Raw genomic sequence first — 18,532 nt, 5'->3', positions numbered from 1 at the left:
TGCAGCCATCCCGACCTCTGTTCTCACTGGCAGAGGGCTGCAGGAGGCCTTCATGGATGAAAACATGCCCTGGGAGGCCTTGCATGGCCCTCTTGAACTCTGTTTTCACTGGCAGGAGGCTAGCAAAACAAACTAAAAGCAAAACAAAAGGAGAAATGTTTCCCCTTTGCATTTGAGCATCCAAGAGGGGTCAGGAAATGAGAAAGGGAAAGGGGAAAGAAAAAGAAGAAATGGGAAGAGAGCAAAGAAGGAAAAATAAGGAAAGAGGGGAAGGGGGATAAAGAAGAAGGAAGAGGGAAGGAAAAAGAAGGAGGGAGGGAGGGAGGGAAGGAAGGAAGGAAGGAGATTATAATGAGAAAGAGGGAGGATCTGAGAGAAGTCCTTCTTTAGCAACTGGCCACCACAGGTGTACCTAACATGAGTGACATCAAGTTGACCATGCCCACCCTGGCCATGCCCAGCCCTGAGTCAAATACAACCCTGATGCAGCCCTCAATGAAATCAAGTTTGACACCCCTGGGCTAGACAGTAATGGCTCAGTAAGGCTCATAAGAGAGATCTAGGATCCTGTTGGACCATTGTTTAAGTATGAATTAGGAATATGCTGCAGCTAATCAAATAACCAGCAGTCCTGGGCTGCATCAACAGAGGTATAGTATCAAGATCAAAGTAAGGAGTACTGTTCTATACTGTGCTGATGAAACCACAATTATGGCCATCACAAAAAAAAAGCCTAAGCCTTGGAAAGTATGCAGAAAAGAGCAACAAAGATCATAAAGGTTATGGAAGTTAACTCCTATGATAAACGGTTAAAGGAACTAATTATATTTAGCTTAATAAACAGAAGACTGAGGGAAAACATAATAGCAGTCTTCCAATACTTGAATGGCTACTTCAGAGAAGATGTTATTTTCTATAAAATCTGAAGGGCAGGATTAGAAGCAGTGGGTGAAACCTTGTCAGAGATAACTCTAATTTGGAAATAAGGAGGAATTTTCCAACAAAACATTAAGTATTGGAACAGGTTGCTTCTCAGGTTGTGGTTGCTTCATTGATGGAGGTTTTAAAGAAAAGAGTGACCATCTATTTATCCAAGATGATATTAGGATTCGTGCTTTCAACAGGGAGTTGGACTAAAAGACCTCTTCCAACCCTAAGACTGTATGTTTCCAGATTTCTGTGAACCTTCAGTTGAGTTGAGCATGCTGTTATAAATATAAATCGGCTAATTAAATCAAATAAATAATAAATAAGTGTGTGTGTGTGTGTGTGTGTGTGTGTTTGGGAAAAAGGTATTTTGTTGTCTAAGATGTGCAATGTTCATCAGTCAGATAACATATTGATTCTACAGAACATATAGTAGTTTAGCCTATATTCTCCATCTTATGTTCCAGTGTATATAATTTAATTAATACAATGGCTAATCCTGTTATAATCCCAAGAAAATAAATCTATTAAATCATTCTGCTTCTTGGCAGTGTATCTGAAATTCTCGGGATACTTCAAAAAGAGCATAATAATTTAAATACTAAAATGTTAAATGTGTTTGAAGTATTTCAGCCAAAACTCAGGACCTTCCTTCCTTCCTTCCTTCCTTCCTTCCTTCCTTCCTTCCTTCCTTCCTTCCTTCCTTCCTTCTCAGAATACAAGCCATCATGCTACAAAGTGTGGTTCTCCTTGGAAATACATAGTAAGCCAGCGCAGCCAGAAAAAACTCTGGATGTGGAATGTGCAGTTTTGGTAAGTCAGCTTTCTAAAATAATGTCAAAAAGTGTATTTTATGGTGAACTGTGATTTTACTGATGAGGCAGGATTCCTATTTTCTGACTTCCAGAAATCTCCTTAATTTAGAAGGATGTCAAATTGCAGCTTTGTTTTATGGTGTAAAAGAAAAGGAAGGAAAATATGCTTGGACAAATGTCTTGGTATTCTTTTATTATACAATTTAAGTCTCATATAATATTTCTTGATGCTGAACTTTTCTTAAACCTCATTATCTAAGACTATAGATGAATTTATTATAGCCTGAAGCTTCATTATCCTTATTGTGGGATAATTCTGTAAAATATTATATTTTCTAATCCATCATGAACTTTTCTAAAAGGAGTTCAGTGAATATTTCTTAAAAAAAACACAAACCCATAGGATTGTGTGTGCTGTCTATACTTTCATAAGGGTATGAAAATATAGACGGAACACACAATCCTATGGTTGAGGATGAAGATTAAAAATCAATGCTCATCCAATTTAGGTGGCTGCTATATTGGTGCAGTAGTTAGAATGGGCGTTGTTATACTTACCTGAATGCCCATTCGCATGTAGGGGAATTGGCCTCCAAAGATGGATTGACACTTATCCATTAGCCAATCAGGACCGAGTCTAAAAATGTATAAATAGCCCCCTCCATCTTACATTCTCTCTCTTCGATGAGGACGAAAGAACAGACTCTGCATGCAGCTTTCAATTCAGTCAGAACAAATTTTATGTATTAACCAAAACCAACACACACAATAATAAATGAACTATACATTTTATGTAATAAACAGAACCAATACTCACGATAAGAAATGATGATAATATATACATAAACTCACAGCCAGCCCAATCCCAAGCAAGGGCAGCACTTGGAGGCTAACTCTCTTATATGAGAATGGACATTTAGGTAAATATAACAACACCCATTCTCCATGGTAGGAGGTATTAGCCTCCAAGGGTGGGAAATGCCAAAGCAGTTGTTTGAACAAGGACCCGATGGCCAAAGTCTGCGGTGAAGGAATCAATTTTGTAATGGCGGATGAAGGGTATGGGTGATGCCTAGGTGGCATCCCTGCAAACCCCTTCTATTGATGCTCAAGCAGACCAAACAGCAGTGGTAGCTGCACTACGCGTGAAGTGGGCAGTAAAACCACCTGGTTGGGGTAATCTCATGAGGTTATAGCACAGGGAAATAACCACTCAAATCCAGCACCCCGACTCCCAATGGAGTTAAAAGACACAAAGAGGGCTTCTGTTCTGTTCCGTGAAACTCAGAAGTTCGAGTCACATATACCTCTAGTGCTCATCATGCATGAAGTGTGTGCCATTTCCTCTCTAAGTCTGTAGAAGGATAGGAAAAGAAACATGGTAAACCTCTTGAGCCCTATGGAAGTGGGAATTTACCTTCAGTGTGAAAGTAGGATCTAATCTAAGGACAACCCTGTTCGGGTGAAAGGTACAGTAATCACCTTGCACCCACAAAGCTGCCAGTTTGGATATGTTGTGAGCCACTCCGAGTCCTCGGAGAGGGGTGGCATACAAATCTAAATAATAATAATAATGATGATGATGATGATGATGATGATGATGATGATGATAATAATAATAATCATCATCATCATCATCATCATCATGGACTGAGGTTATAAATACAAGAAATATTACCTTATAGGTCAGGTGGCAAAGTGAGGCACAGTCCAAGGGCTTGAATGGCCCTCTGATCATGGAATCCAAGACTTTGGACAGATCCCATGTGGGGAACTTGTGGACAACTGGAGGACATAAGCTAGTAACCCTTTTGAGAAATGTTTGCACCAAGGGATGGGCAGCAAGGGAATCTACCATAGAAAAGGCAGCTAATTGCCGGGGTTGGGTATTAGGGGAAAGGCCTTCAGCTAGACCCTGATGGAGGAATTGGCTTATACAGTAATACCTCATGATACGAACTTAATTGGTGCAAGGAGGAGGTTCGTAAGACGAAAGGTTCGTAAGACGAAACATTGTTTCCCATAGGAAACAATGTAAAGTCAATTAATCCGTGCAACCAAAAAACCCCCCGCAAAAAAACGGCTTTCGGCGACTGCTGGGAAGCCGCACGGCTGTTTTAAAAGGTGACAGCCGGCCTGGGGGGCTTGCCAGCACCCCCCTGAACCCCGAACCCGGGTTCGGGGGGTGCTGGGAAGCCCCCCAGGCCGGCTGCGACCTTTTAAAACACCCGCGCCGCTTCGCAGCTGTCTCCTGAAGCCGAACGCGGAAGTTCGGCTTTAGCGTTCGGCTTCAGGAGACAGCTGCGATGAGAGTCTTGGATGCTAGCAAAGTTCAAGTGGGGCAATGGAACACAGAGTCTGGGCGCAGGGTGTGGACGATCAGGAACAGCAGGGGCTGGAACTGGCGGCCAAAGTGGGAAGTTTGGGTGACTGGAACAAGTAGAGAGCGATGAAATATGGGATGTACACACATGGAATTGGACAATGTCAGACGGTAGGTCATGGATTGATGACTGTCTCAACAGGAAAAGGTCTGATAAATCATTGATCAAGGAGGAAAGGTATTTTGTAGAAAGCCAAACTTGATCACCAATAGTCAATAGTGAAGTGTTTTTGCAGGAACGGTCCGCAAAACGTTTGTAGACCTCCTTGGCTTTGGCCGAGGAACGCTGGATGAGGTCGTGAACAGTGCGTAGCTCAGTAAGAAATTCGCTGGCAACTGGAACTGAAGAATCTGAGGGTGTGAGCAGAAAGAATCAGGAATGGAACCCATAGTTAGCGCAGAACGGCGTAGCCTGCATGGAAGTATGTTCAGAATTATTAAAGGTGAACTCGGCTAAGAGAAGATATTTCGCCGAATCTTGTTGTCGGTCGTGAATGAAACAGTGCAGGCATGGCTGCAGGATGCCAATGACTTTTTTGGTGCCTCTGTCAGTATGGAGGTAATGGGTGGAAGCCAAGGAAACATGGACCTTGAGGGAAGTCATGAGTTCTTTCCAAAACTTGGCAGTGATATCTGCGAGACCGCCTTCTGCCGCATGAATCCCAGCGGCTGGTTAGGTCCTACAGAATTGGTCTTCTCCGGGTTCCGTCAACTAAACAATGTTGTCTGGCAGGATCCAGGGGAAGAGCCTTCTCTGTGGTGTCTCCGACTCTCTGGAATCAACTCCTCCCACAGAGTAGGACTGCCTCCACCCTCCTTGCTTTTCGTAAACTCCTTAAAACCCACCTCTGTCGTCAGGCTTGGGGGAACTGAGACATCCCCCCCTTGCCTATGTAATTTTGTGCATGATATGATTGTGTGTATGTATTTTATCTATTGGGTTTTTTTTCTTTTTAGACTTTTTAATGAAAAACTGTTATTTTAGATTTTAATTATTAGATTTGTTACCATGTATTGTTTTTATCACTGCTGTGAGCCGCCCCGAGTCTACGGAGAGGAGCGGCATACAAATTTAATAAAATAAATAAAATAAATAAATAAATATGTGCATTTGGAACCGCTGAGGACAACTCATTGGGTGCAGTTGGTCAGCCAACTGTTTATCCATCTGTGTGCGTTGTAGTCTCCCCCGGTTTTTTCTAATTTGTGGATTAGGAGATTGTGATCTACTTTATCAAAAGCTTTGCTGAAGTCCACGTATATGAGGTTAACTACGTTGCGTTGGTCTACTGATTTAGTTATGGTGTTGAAATATCCTGGCGTTATGCTTTCTGAATTCATTCTCGAAGATCTACCGTATTGTGGATGGCTGTGATAGATGTGAGGGGTAGAATGGTATGAAGTGGCACAGATTCTTGGGCTTGGGTGCACTCAGTTTGCGAGACAGGGCACCAGCTTGTTTGTTATCCCACTTGGGAAATGTAGGTGATGTGGAAGTCAAATCTGGCAAAGAAAAGCGACCATCAGATCTCTGGCTTAACTTCCTGGCACTTTTGAGATCCAAGTTTTTGTGGTTGGTTCTGACCTGTACTTGGTGATGGGCTCCTTCCAGGTGATGTCGCCAGGTTTCAAAAGCAGTCTTGATGGCTAAGAGTTCTTTTTCCCAAATGGTATAGTGGCTGTTCTGCCGGTGGGTCCCAACCGCCCGTAATTACAGGGTAATTAGTCCAGAAAGACACACACCATACAATTGAAGGAAAACCAAAAGTCTTTATCAACAGAAAAGCAGAAAAAACTCCCTTTTAAAATGTCAAAGGGATTTTCTGATACACACAAGGCACAGGTTAAATGCAATCCAATTTCTCACCCAATAACTGGGAAATTGAGTCCAATTCCAAAGTCCAGAAAGTCCACACACAGTCTTGAACAGGGAAACAGCAAAACCACGATCTTGACGAAACTATTTATTTTTATTTATTTATTCATTTGTCCAATACACAAATACATAGGAAGAAAAATAGACATGTAGTAATATATATAAGGGTAAAAGTGAACTTAGAGGAGAGGATATATGAAAGAAAGAAAATATATATGATAAGTGAGAGAAAGGAAAGACAATTGGACAGGGGACGAAAGGCACACCAGTGCACTTATGTACGCCCCTTACTGGCCTCTTAGGAACCTGGAGAGGTCAATCATGGAGAGTCTAAGGGAGAAATGTTGGGGGTTAGGGGTTGACACAATTGAGTCTGGTAATGAGTTCCACGCTTCGATAACTCGATTGTTGAAATCATATTTTTTACAGTCAAGTTTGTAGTGGTTCGTATTAAGTTTGAATCTGTTGCGTGCTCTTGTGTTGTTGTGGTTGAAGCTGAAGTAGTCATTGACCGGTAGGACGTTGCAGCATATGATCTTGTGGGCAATACTCAAATCGTGTTTTAGGCGCCGTAGTTCTAGGCTTTCTAGGCCCAGGATTGTTAGTCTATTTTCGTAGGATATTCTGTTTCAAGTGCAGGAGTGAAGGACATTTTCAAGGGTGTTGATGTCTGAGATATGGTATGGGTTCCAGACAGATGAGCAGTAGTCTAGGATGCGTCTATGAATCAGATAAACTTCCACAAGGCTAATCAGCACGGTGCTCTTTTTATCTGTAGCACTAATTACAGCAGCCCCACCCAACCACAGGTGGCCTCACTTATCTCCTGTAATAATCCTTCAGTTGTTCTCTTCTATGCATCACTCTCCGCATGTGTGGGTCTGTCATAAGTTCTTGTTCAGAATCCAGAGATGATAAGGAAGATTGATCTCCTCCTGGGCTATCTGCCAATCTCCCCTCTTCCCTGTCACTCTCGCTTCCTTGGTCAGAGGAGACTTCGTCGGCAGATTCTATCGGGAGTAAAACAGGCCTGTGGTATGTGGATGTTTCCCCCACATCCACCTCCACATTCTTTGGGGCAGGAGCTGGGCCAGAGCTAACCACATCAGTGTCATTCGGCAGGTTTAATTTTCTGGAGTAATAGGCACAGGGGAACAAAGGTCTGCCATCTTGGCGTTGTTAAAGAAGTACAGCCCCCACTCCAACATCAGAGGCATCAGCTTCTATGATAAAAGGATGAGAGGGGTCTGGTTGTACACTAATCAGCATACCTCAGCTACATCAATGATCCCAGATGTTACCCCACTGACTCACCAGGAAGTTTCTACACAGCAGGCAATTGCTGAGCCATCAAACCACACCCAGCCACCAGTATTTATAGAAGGAAGGCAGCTCAGGTCTCGCACTGTTCGCTCTAGAACAAGGAGAGAAACACCAGCCTGAAGATGACGAGTGGGACCTCGTCGAAACGTTGCCAGAAATTTCCAAATCCTACATGGGAAGAAACCCGAATATACCAAGACCGTCATTCATATATATATATATATATATATATATATATATATATATATATATATATATATATATATATATATACACACACATACACACACACACACACACACACACACAAAAATAAATAAATCCCTTCATTTTTATTAAAAGGAATTAATAATTAAAAAAAACAAAATCCATTACTATTAAAACTAAAACAACCAGCAAAACTAATAAAAACAGGTGAGGGCTGGGGTTTTTTCTCTGTTATTATTTAAGTGCTTTTACCATAAGCTTTAAACCAAGAGTCACTTCTCTCTCTGTTTCTCTCTCTTTCCTGTCATTCTCTGCCTCAATCATTTTCTCATTTCTCTTTTTTCTCCCCTTTTTTCTATCATTTCTCTCTCTCTTCCTTCCACTCTTCTCTCTCTCTTTCTTCCTCTCTCTCACTGTCTTCCTTCCTCTCTCATCTCTCTTTCTTTCTCTCTCTTTCTCTCTCTTGCTTTCTTCCTCTCTCTCTCATCTCCTTCTCTCTTTCTTTCTCTCTTTCTCTCTCTCTCTTTCTCTATCTTGCTTTCTTCCTCTCTCTCACTCTCTTCCTTCCTCTCTCATCTCTTTCTTTCTTTCTTTCTCTCTCTCTCTCTCTTTCTCTATCTTGCTTTCTTCCTCTCTCTCACTCTCTTCCTTCCTCTCTCATCTCTTTCTTTCTTTCTCTCTTTCTCTATCTTTCTTTCTTTCTTTCTTTCTTATTTATTATTTAGATTTGTATGCCGCCCCTCTCCGCAGACTCGGGGCGGCTCAAAACAAAATGAAACAATTCATAACAAATCTAAATTATAGTTTAAAATATTTAAGAACCCCATTTACTAAACAAACATACATACAAACATACTATTCATAAATTGTATATGCCCGGGGGAGATGTCTCAGTTCCCCCATGCCTGACGACAAAGGTGGGTTTTAAGGACCTTACGAAAGGCAAGGAGAGTAGGGGCAGTTCTAATCTCTGGGGGGAGTTGGTTCCAGAGGGCCGGGGCTGCCACAGAGATTGTTTAGTTGACGGGACCCGGAGAAGGCCCACTCTGTGGGACCTAATCAGTCGCTGGGATTCGTGTGGCAGAAGGCGGTCTCGGAGATATTCTGGTCCAATGCCATGAAGGGCTTTAAAGGTCATAACCATCACTTTGAATTGTGACTGGAAATTGATCGGCAACCAATGCAGACTACCGAGTGTTGGTGAAACATGGGCATGCCTAGGTAAGCCCATGACTGCTCTCGCAGCTGCATTCTGCACGATCTGGAGTTTCCGAACACTTTTCAAAGGTAGCCCCATGTAGAGAGCATTACAGCAGTCGAACCTCGAGGTGATGAGGGCATGAGTGACTCTGAGCAGTGAGTCCTGATCCAGATAGGGCCGCAACTGGTGCACCAGGCGAACCTGCGCAAACGCCCCCCTCGCCACAGCTGAAAGGTGGTTCTCTAATGTGAGCTGTGGATCAAGGAGGACGCCCAAGTTGCGGACCCTCTCCGAGGGGGGTCAATAATCCCCCCCCAGGGTAATGGAAGGACAGATGGAATTGTCCTTGGGAGGCAAAACCCACAGCCTCTCCGTCTTATCCGGGTTGAGTTTGAGTCTGTTGACACCCATCCAGGCCCCAACAGCCTCCAGACACCGGCACATCACTTCCACTGCTTCGTTGACTGGACATGGGGTGGAGATGTAAAGCTGGGTATCATCAGCGTACTGATGATACCTCACCCCATGCCCTTGGATGATCTCACCCAGCGGTTTCATGTAGATATTAAATAGCAGGGGGGAGAGGACTGACTCCTGAGGCACCCCACAAGGGAGAGACCTCAGGGTCAACCTCTGGCCCCCCACTAACACCGACTGCGATCGACCGGAGAGGTAGGAGGAGAACCACTGGAGAACAGTGCCTCTCACCCCCAACCCCTCCAGCCGGTGCAGAAGGATACCATGGTCGATGGTATCGAAAGCCACTGAGAGGTCAAGAAGCACCAGGACAGAGGATAAACCCCTGTCCCAGGCCCGCCAGAGATCATCCATCAACGTGACCAAAGCAGTTTCCGTGTTGTAACCGGGCCTGAAACCCGACTGCTGGGGACCTAGATAATCGGCTTCTTCCAAGGACCGTTGGAGCTGGAGTGCCACCACCTTCTCAACAACCTTCCCCATAAAGGGAAGGTTGGAGACTGGACGATAGTTATTGAGTATGGCTGGGTCCAGGGAAGGCTTCTTGAGGAGGGGGCGCATGAGCACCTCTTTATAGGGTGATGGTAAGGATCCCCTCCCCAAGGAAGCATTGACAATCTCCTGGACCCAGCTCCGTGTCACCTCCCTGCTGGCTGAAACCAGCCAGGAGGGACACGGATCCAGTAAACAGGTGGCGGAACTCACAGCTCCAATGGCCTTGTCCACTTCATCAGGTGTCACCAGATCAAACTCTTCCCAGACAGGTGGACAAGTACGGGCCCCAGTCACCGCGACTGACTCGTTGTCAGTCGACTCTGTTTTCCAATTGGAGTTGAGGTCCTCCCGGATCTGAGTTATTTTATCAGCGAAAAATGTGTTAAAATCCTCGGCACTACTCTGGTTGATAAGGGAGCGGGTCACCCTAAACAGAGCGGCCGGCCGGGATTCCGCTGATGCAATCAAGGTGGCATGATACGCGCATCTTGCCGCCTTGAGCGCCACTTTGTAAGTCTTAATAAAAGCTCTTACAAGTTTTCGATCGGATTCAGACTTACTCTTCCTCCATCGCTTCTCTAGATGTCTCTTCTGGCATTTCAACTCCCGGAGCTCCTCGTTGAACCATGGAGCTCTACGGGGTCTAGCGCCACGGAGAGGTCGCAAAGGCGCAATCCGATCAAGAGCCTCCGCTGCAGCCTTGTTCCAGGCGTCCGCAAGAGACTCCGCCGAACTGTGGACGAGTGCATCTGGAACAACCCCAAGCACCGTGTGAAAGCCCTCTGGGTCCATCAGGCGTCTGGGGCGGAACATCTTAATTGGTTCTGCCTCCCTGCAGGGAAGGATTGGAGCCAGGAAGTCAAGCCGTAGTAGAAAATGGTCTGACCATGACAAAGGCAATACTTCTAAGCCCCTTAGTCTCAGACCATTACTCAATTGCTCAGAGAGGAATACCATGTCGGGTGCGTGTCCTCCCTCGTGAGTCGGACCCTGTATTACTTGAGTCAGGTCCATGGCTGTCATGGTGGCCATGAACTCCTGTGCCAGTCCAGAGGCTTCGCCGAGTGGCGGCAGGTTGAAGTCCCCCAAGACAATAAGTCTGGGGAACTCTACCGCCAACCCGGCTACCTCCTCGAGAAGCACAGGCAGGGCTTTTGACACGCAGTTGGGAGGCAGGTACGTGAGAAACAAGCCCACCTGAACCCCTAAGTCCAACTTCATCAAGAGACACTCGCAACCCGCCATCTCTGGAGCAATGAGTCCACATCGGCAAAGGCTCTCCCTGGCTATAATAGCCACTCCTCCCCCCCTTCCCTGGGGTCGAGGTTGATGCCATATCTGCAACCCAGCTGGGCAAATTTCAGAGAGAGGAACTCCTCCCTCTGGGCCCAGCCAGGTTTCAGTAATACATGCCAGGTCGGCCTCCTCATCTAGGGTTAAATCCCGGATGAGGAGAGCTTTATTTACCACTGACCTGGCATTAAGCAGCAGCAATCTGAGCCCAGGGCCAGAATTACACTCATCACCAGTACCCAAGGTTGAGCTCACTCTCTCACTCTCTTCCTTCCTCTCCCATCTCTTTCTCTCTTTCTCTTTCTCTATCTTGCTTTCTTCCTCTCTCTCACTCTCTTCCTTCCTCTCTGATCTCTTTCTTTCTTTCTTTCTTTCTTTCTCTCTCTTTCTCTCTTTTGCTTTCTTTCTCTCTCTCACTCTCTTCCTTCCTCTCATCTCTTTCTTTCTTTCTTTCTCTCTCTCTCTCTTTCTTCCTCTCTCTCACTCTCTTCCTTCCTCTCATCTCTCTCTCTCTCTTTCTTTCTTTCTTTCTCTATCTCTCCCCCTTTTGCTCTCTCTCTTTTTCTCACTTTCCCTCTCTTGTTTTCTTTCTCTCTCTCTCTTGCTTTCTTTCTCTCTCTCACTCTCTCTTGTTTTCTTTCTCTCACTCTTTCTCTCTCTCGTTCTCTCTCTCTTGCTATCTCTTTCTCTCTCCCCTGTTTCTCTCTCTCTCTCTTTCTCACTTTCTCTCTATCTTGCTCTGTCGCTCTCACTCTCTCTCGTTATCCGGAGGCTGGCGAAAGTGATTTTCAATGTCGGGCCCCATCCCTCTGTTAGCCCGCCCGGAACATTCAAAGTAATGTTCGGCGAAGGTTTTTCTTACTTTGAATGTTCCAGGCGGGCTGGCAGGGGAATGGGGAAAGCACGCGCCGGCCTGCACACCTGCCATTGAAAATCGCCTTCGCCGGCCCCCGCTGTGAGAATGCCTGCCCCGCCTCTCTTGCAGCAGAGGAGAAAGAGAGGCGGATCGGGCGGGCGGGTGGGGGCAATGGCAAGTAGCCAGGGGCGCGGGGGGGGCTAGAGGCGTGGGGGGGCGGTCATGGTTTTGTGCACGCCCTTGGAACAGGGTGCGCAGGGGGGTTTTGGGGGTGCACTGGCGCAGGCGTGCACAGCCTACAGCGAACTGTGCGACACAATGACTGCTGCGGGCACCAGGGGGCCGGCACACGGTGGCGGGCCAAAACCGGGCCCCCCACATTTTTCAATTTGGCCGGGCCCCTGATGCCAGTACCATTAGTACCGGCCTATCGGAGGCCCTGTCCCTACATAACAGCATGCAAATCAAGATAGTTTTCTAATAACATCAAATACAACTTACATTTTGCAAGGTAGACCATTCATTCTATAACAAGATCACAGACTTTACCCAATGACTTGCATAGCCTGAGGCTGATAGTATCTGCATCACCAACAGACAAGAGAGATAAATAGCTTGATTTTGCTCCCTCCCCTCACTAAACCTTTCACTCCCAACATTAACATTCATCCCCACCTTTTTAGCTATTTCTACAAGCATGAACCCAGGCAGCAACATTCCCACTAGATTCTGCCAAATTAAACTCTTTGTTACTAAGCAAATTTATGCTTAGTTCCCAGAAAAAAAAGAGTGGAGAGGGAAAGGAGGAGGAGGAAACAGGCAATGAATCTCAATGCAGAGAGTGAAGCCTGTTGTTCAAGTCAATTGTAATCAAACAAAGCCAGACTTTCAGCCCAAGGGACACATAAATCTCCACTTCAATTCCAAGGTTGATCCTGTAAGGCACATTTTCTCAGGGATTCAGACTTTTGCAGCATGAGGTGTCCTAAGCCCTCGCCAACCAACCCTTGGTATTCTTCTGCGCCGGCTGGAGGGGTTGGGAGCCACTGTCCTTCAATGGTTCTTCTCCTACCTCTCCGATCGGTCACAGTCGGTGTTAGTGGGGGGTCAGAGGTCGACCTCCAGGTCTCTCCCTTGGGGGGTGCCTCAGGGGTCGGTCCTCTCCCCCCTACTATTTAATATCTACATGAAACCACTGGGTGAGATCATCCAAGGGCATGGGGTGAGGTATCATCAGTATGCTGATGATACCCAGTTGTACATCTCCACCCCATGTCCAGTCAACGAAGCAGTGGAATTGATGTGCTGGTGCCTGGAGGCTGTTAGGGTCTGGATGGGTGTCAACAGACTCACAATCACTCATGCCCTCATCACCTTGAGGTTTGACTACTGTAATGCTCTCTACATGGGGCTACCTTTGAAGAGTGTTCGGAAACTTCAGATCATGCAAAATGCAGCTGCGAGAGCAATCATCGGCTTCCCTAGGTATGCCCATGTCACACCAACACTCCGCAGTCTGCACTGGTTGCCGATCAGTTTCCGATCACAATTCAAAGTGTTGGTTATGACCTATAATGGTTATGAATATCGGTTATGAATATCGGTTATGACCGATATTCATGGCATCGGACCAGAATATCTCCAAGACTGCCTTCTGCCGCACGAATCCCAGCGACCGGTTAGGTCCCACAGAGTTGGCCTTCTCCGGGTCCCGTCGACGAAACAATGTCATCTGGCGGGGGCAAGGGGAAGAGCCTTCTCTGTGGCGGCCCCGATCCTCTGGAACCAACTCCCTCCAGAGATTAGAACTGCCCCCACCCTCATTGCCTTTTGCAAACTCCTAAAAACCCATTTCTGCCATCAGGCATGGGGAAATTGATTCCCCCGGGCTGTTTCATTTTATGTATGGTTTGTTTGGGATGCAAGACTGTTTTTATAATAAGGGTTTTAAACTGTCTTTTTTAACCATTAGATTTGTACTATGTATTGTTGTAGTAAGCCACTCCGAGACTCCAGAGAGGGGCGGCATACAAATCTAAATAATAATAATAATAATAATAATAATAATAATAATAATAATAATAATAATAACAACAACAACAACAACAACAACAACATCCTTGCCATGGAGGTCCCTGGTAGGGGTGGGGAAAGTTGGCTCTGTTATGACTGTGGATTTCAGCTCCCAGAATTCCTGAGCTAGCATGATTGGCTCAGGGAATCTGTGAGTTAAAGTCAATAAGTTATAAAAGAGCCAACTTTCCCCACCGCTGGTTGGCATGGAACATAAGGAAGTGCTTTACTCCTGCTTGCAAAAAAAAAGGGAAAAAAAGAATCCTGCCCAGATTCCTGCAAAAGGCTCGCAAGATCCCTTGGTCAGCAATTACCTCACTCACCTGGGATACCGCTCTTGTTGGAGGAGGCTGCAAGGTTCAAAAATACCATGTGGGCACCTGCATATGAAAGGGGGCAAAAAACCACATTAATTTGTGAGCCATACTTTGCTGACCCTTGATCTAGACTCCAGAGGAACAAAAAAAGATCAGAAGGAATAAGGTTTTGTGAATGCCTTCTCTGATAATTATTAAAGTACTGTGGTTTTGTTGTTTTTGTTTAGCTGTTGTAAGAATGTTAATGCTAAAACTGTTATTTATTATCATTATAATAAAATTATCATAAAGAAACAATTGCATTTAATTTATCTTGCCAGTTCATAAGAAGCAGCTATCAAAAAGAGAAATACACTATCTCTAGGAAAAAAACCAATTACAATAATCAGTTTTCTTATGTATCACTTTAGGCCTAGCATAAATCAGTACATAATCAGTACATAATTATCTTCAAATCAGTACACAATTATCTTAAAATGCAAGCTGAAAAAACTAAAAATATGGTAACTAGCACACACTATTCACTGTATACAATATATGGATATTTAAGAAAAAGAATTGCTTATTATGTTATTGTATTTACACATATATCCAGATTTTTTATTTGCTTTTTAAATATAAAAATATTATATTGATTTTTCACTCTGAATACTATAAATAATAGTATAGTTTCAATTTTTAAATTTCATACAGAAGAAGCTTACTTTAAACATTTTCAAAGACAAATCCATATTTGTCTTTCTGTATTAGATTGCTCCAATTAACAACTAATTACTGAATAAGAAGCTAATTCCTCCCCGTAGCCTCAACTCTAAATAACTGACTCTGCAAACACCCAGAAGGTGTTAATAGCCAAATCTCCATCACATACTTTTTTACTGCTGCCATCACCGAGGACACAAAGCACCATTCCACATGGTTCCCTATCATCTTTCCTCAGATCTACATAGCATCTCAATAGGCTAGCCAAACTCTAAAGCATCCAGTAAACTCCCATTCCCTGCCCCCTCCACTCAGTATACCATAAAACAATAAAACTACAAACCCCTGAGGCCAACTATGCCAGGGAAAAAGAAAACACAGAATCTTCATTCAAAAGTTCCAAACAACATCCTATGCTGCAACATATGCAGACACTATAAACGATCTTGATAAATACAACAAATGTCAATTCTGCAAAATTCCTACACACCACTCTTGCCTAAACATAACTAACCCGGTAGCCACCTTTCTTCATGGAAACTCTTCATTTTTCTTCCTCTGTACTACTTGTACCCCAAAATTAGAAATCCTCAACAGCCTGTCTGTAGATATTACCTCAAAAACAACATCCAAAACTCAACAATCATTAATTGAAAATCTAGAACCATACCTACTATCCATAGAAAAAAATATCCAAGCACTGTTAAGTGTAAAACCTCCAAACCTAATTCCCTCTACCACTCCACCTCCACCTGTCTACACTCCATCAAGTCCACCTCACCCAATACCTATACCACAAAGACTGCCTGACATCCCCACTCTTGTCAAAGATGCAATGGAGTGTGAACAAAAACACCAAAATGCCATCCTCTTCGGCCTTGAAGAAGTCGATGAACCTGATATAATAAAAATACAAAACATTATTAGCCAACAACATCACCTCTCTCATACAATCACCTCCAGAGGACATTGTAGAAGTCTCCAAAAATGGACCAGAGCATAAGTACAGTGATGGCTCAGTGGCACCACGTTTCTGCAGAGTAATTTGCAAAAATGAACCTACAAAACAACTTTTTATCAAGACCATTAACCTCATAGCCAGAAACAGCATCAATTACAACAACTCAAATCCAGACCTGACTTGTCACTTCCCCAACACATCCACTCCCGTGTACTAAGGGCTGAACTAAAAAGACGTCTAGACCTGGGTGAAACCAACTTATACATCGACTATCACAGTGAATGCATCAAATCCCGGACAAAATGTCATCCCTAACACCACAAACAAAGACTAGGAAAGCATGCCCCTTACTACCTCTAACCAACCCAAATCCTACTCCCAACACAAAAACAACCTCAAATGCAAATTATTAAATGATAGAAGTACTGTATAGTCAATAAGATGTCAGAATTCCTCCTCCTTCTTGACTCCTTAGTTTTTGATATCATCTTTGTTTGTGAAACATGTCTCAAGTGCATCCTACCCAGACTCCATTATTACAACAAGGAACTATCTTGTCTCTCGCTATGACTGTGAATCCCGCAGAGGAGGCGGAGTAGCTATATTCTACAAAAAATTTCTCAACCTAAAAACCATCAAAGTTACGCAGGATCTATTACTCCCTGAAACTATTGTCTGTGATCTATCCCTAAATACCACAATTCGCTTCTTACTCTGCTACAGAGCTCCAGATTATGACATTGCACATGCAAACAAATTATCAGAATTACTAACGTGGGCTACCCACTATCCACACCCCATCATCTTCCTTGGAGACCTCAACCTACCACACATAAACTGGGCATTAAATGAATGTAGCACTGAACCTATCCACTCTACTATATATAACACCATCACCAATCTGGGACTTGACCAACTGGTAACTAACAATACTAGAGCAGATAACTGTCTGGATCTTATCTTCTGCAACAGCCAAAGCATAATAGATGACTTACAAACAATAGAACCTTTCTCCAACAGTGACCACAATATAATAAACTTCAGTCTCAACCTAAGCCACACTAAGATCCACCCAAATAATGTAACACAGAAATTTAACTTTAAAAAAGCAAACTGTGAACTCATTGATGCCCATATCTCAACATTAAACTGGCAAACTTTATTCTCTAACTGCAACTCTGTGGATGACCTCTACAACACATTCTTGCTTGAGATGAAAATAATTGTCAGACTTTATGTACCATTAACAACTACCTCAATCAAGAAAAATAACTTCCCCATTTCCATAAGAAAATTACAAAAAAAAACAACCCAACACCTCTCGTGCAAAAACAAAAAAGGACAGGAGTAAACTTCAAAAGCCGTTATAAAAGCATATGCAACCAAATAAAAGCAGAATGTCTCAACTACCACAGCATACAAGAGGACAACCTCCTACGCTCCAAATCCAATCGAGCCTTCTACAACTTTGTCAACAACAAACTTAAGCACTCTAGACCTATCCCACCTCTCAGAGGACCCAACAACAACGAATACCACGACGATTCATCCAAAGCAAACCTCCTCAACTCATTTTTGGGATCTGTCTTTGTTAACAGTGATGGTTCATCACCCAATTTCATCAATCGCACAGCAAACTCTCTCAACAACCTAATCCTTATAGACTTTACTGAAGACCAAGTTGAAAAAGCATTACGTGACCTTAAACCCTCTCTATCAGTCGGACCTGATGGTCTATGTGCATGCTTCCTAACAAAGTTGTCTTCTGCCATAGCAGAACCACTGAGCATAATCTTTGAAAAATCCTTCAGAACCAGCACACAGATCAATATCACTATGCTGTGCCCCATGTAAAGTCATGGAATCAATTATAAATCAATCAATTACTCTCCGCCTAGAAACTAATAATCTACTCTCTAACAAACAATTTGGATTCAGAAAAAAACTATCCTGCAACCTGCAGCTCCTCCACTGCAAAAACATATGGACAACTCAACTTGATCAAGGAAAATCTATAGATGCAATTTATATTGACCTGCAAAGCCTTCGATTCAGTGGTCCACAACAACCTACTTCTAAAATTCAAAGCCTATGGCATCACAAGATCCCTCCACAGATGGATTACAGTATTCCTGTCAAACAGACAACAAATGGTTAAAATAGGAGGTACTATATCTACTCCTGTCCCTGTGAAAAGCGGTGTCCCCCAAGGTAGTGTACTGGGACCAACACTCTTCATCTCTACATCAATGACCTTTGCGATCACATCTCTAGCAACTGCATTCTCTTCGCTGACGATGTAAAACTCTTCAACACCACAGATAACACAGCTATTCTCCAAAAAGACCTAGACTCTGTCTCTGATTGGTCTAACACTTGGCAGCTCCAAATCTCAACCAGCAAATGCTCTGCCCTCCACATTGGTAAAAAGAATCAGAACTTCAAATATAAACTGAACAAACAAAATCTTGCAGATAACTCCCACTCAGTAAAAACCTCGGAATACTAATATCAAATGACTTAAGTGCCAAAGCCCACTACAACAACATCGCCAAAAAGGCTTTAAGTGTAGTCAACCTAATCCTATGCAGCTTTTGCTCCAGCAATCTCACACTAATTACCAGAG

General features: G+C 43.8%; 1 protein-coding gene across 4 annotated transcripts in view; it reads left to right on the top strand.

The window, feature by feature from the left end:
- LOC139155791 (cilia- and flagella-associated protein 47-like) overlaps positions 1 to 18,532 on the top strand; it is a 513,090-nt gene that overhangs the window by 87,784 nt on the left and 406,774 nt on the right. For all 4 annotated transcript variants that reach the window (XM_070731069.1, XM_070731068.1, XM_070731067.1 and 1 more), the window contains one exon: positions 1,643 to 1,740. In XM_070731069.1, the coding sequence (XP_070587170.1) occupies positions 1,643 to 1,740 (98 nt within the window). The remainder of the gene's footprint in view (positions 1 to 1,642; positions 1,741 to 18,532) is intronic.

The sequence above is a fragment of the Erythrolamprus reginae genome, unplaced genomic scaffold, assembly GCF_031021105.1.
Source record: "Erythrolamprus reginae isolate rEryReg1 unplaced genomic scaffold, rEryReg1.hap1 H_6, whole genome shotgun sequence".
Taxonomy (NCBI): domain Eukaryota; kingdom Metazoa; phylum Chordata; class Lepidosauria; order Squamata; family Dipsadidae; genus Erythrolamprus; species Erythrolamprus reginae.
This window is presented reverse-complemented; position numbering and strand designations above follow the sequence as displayed.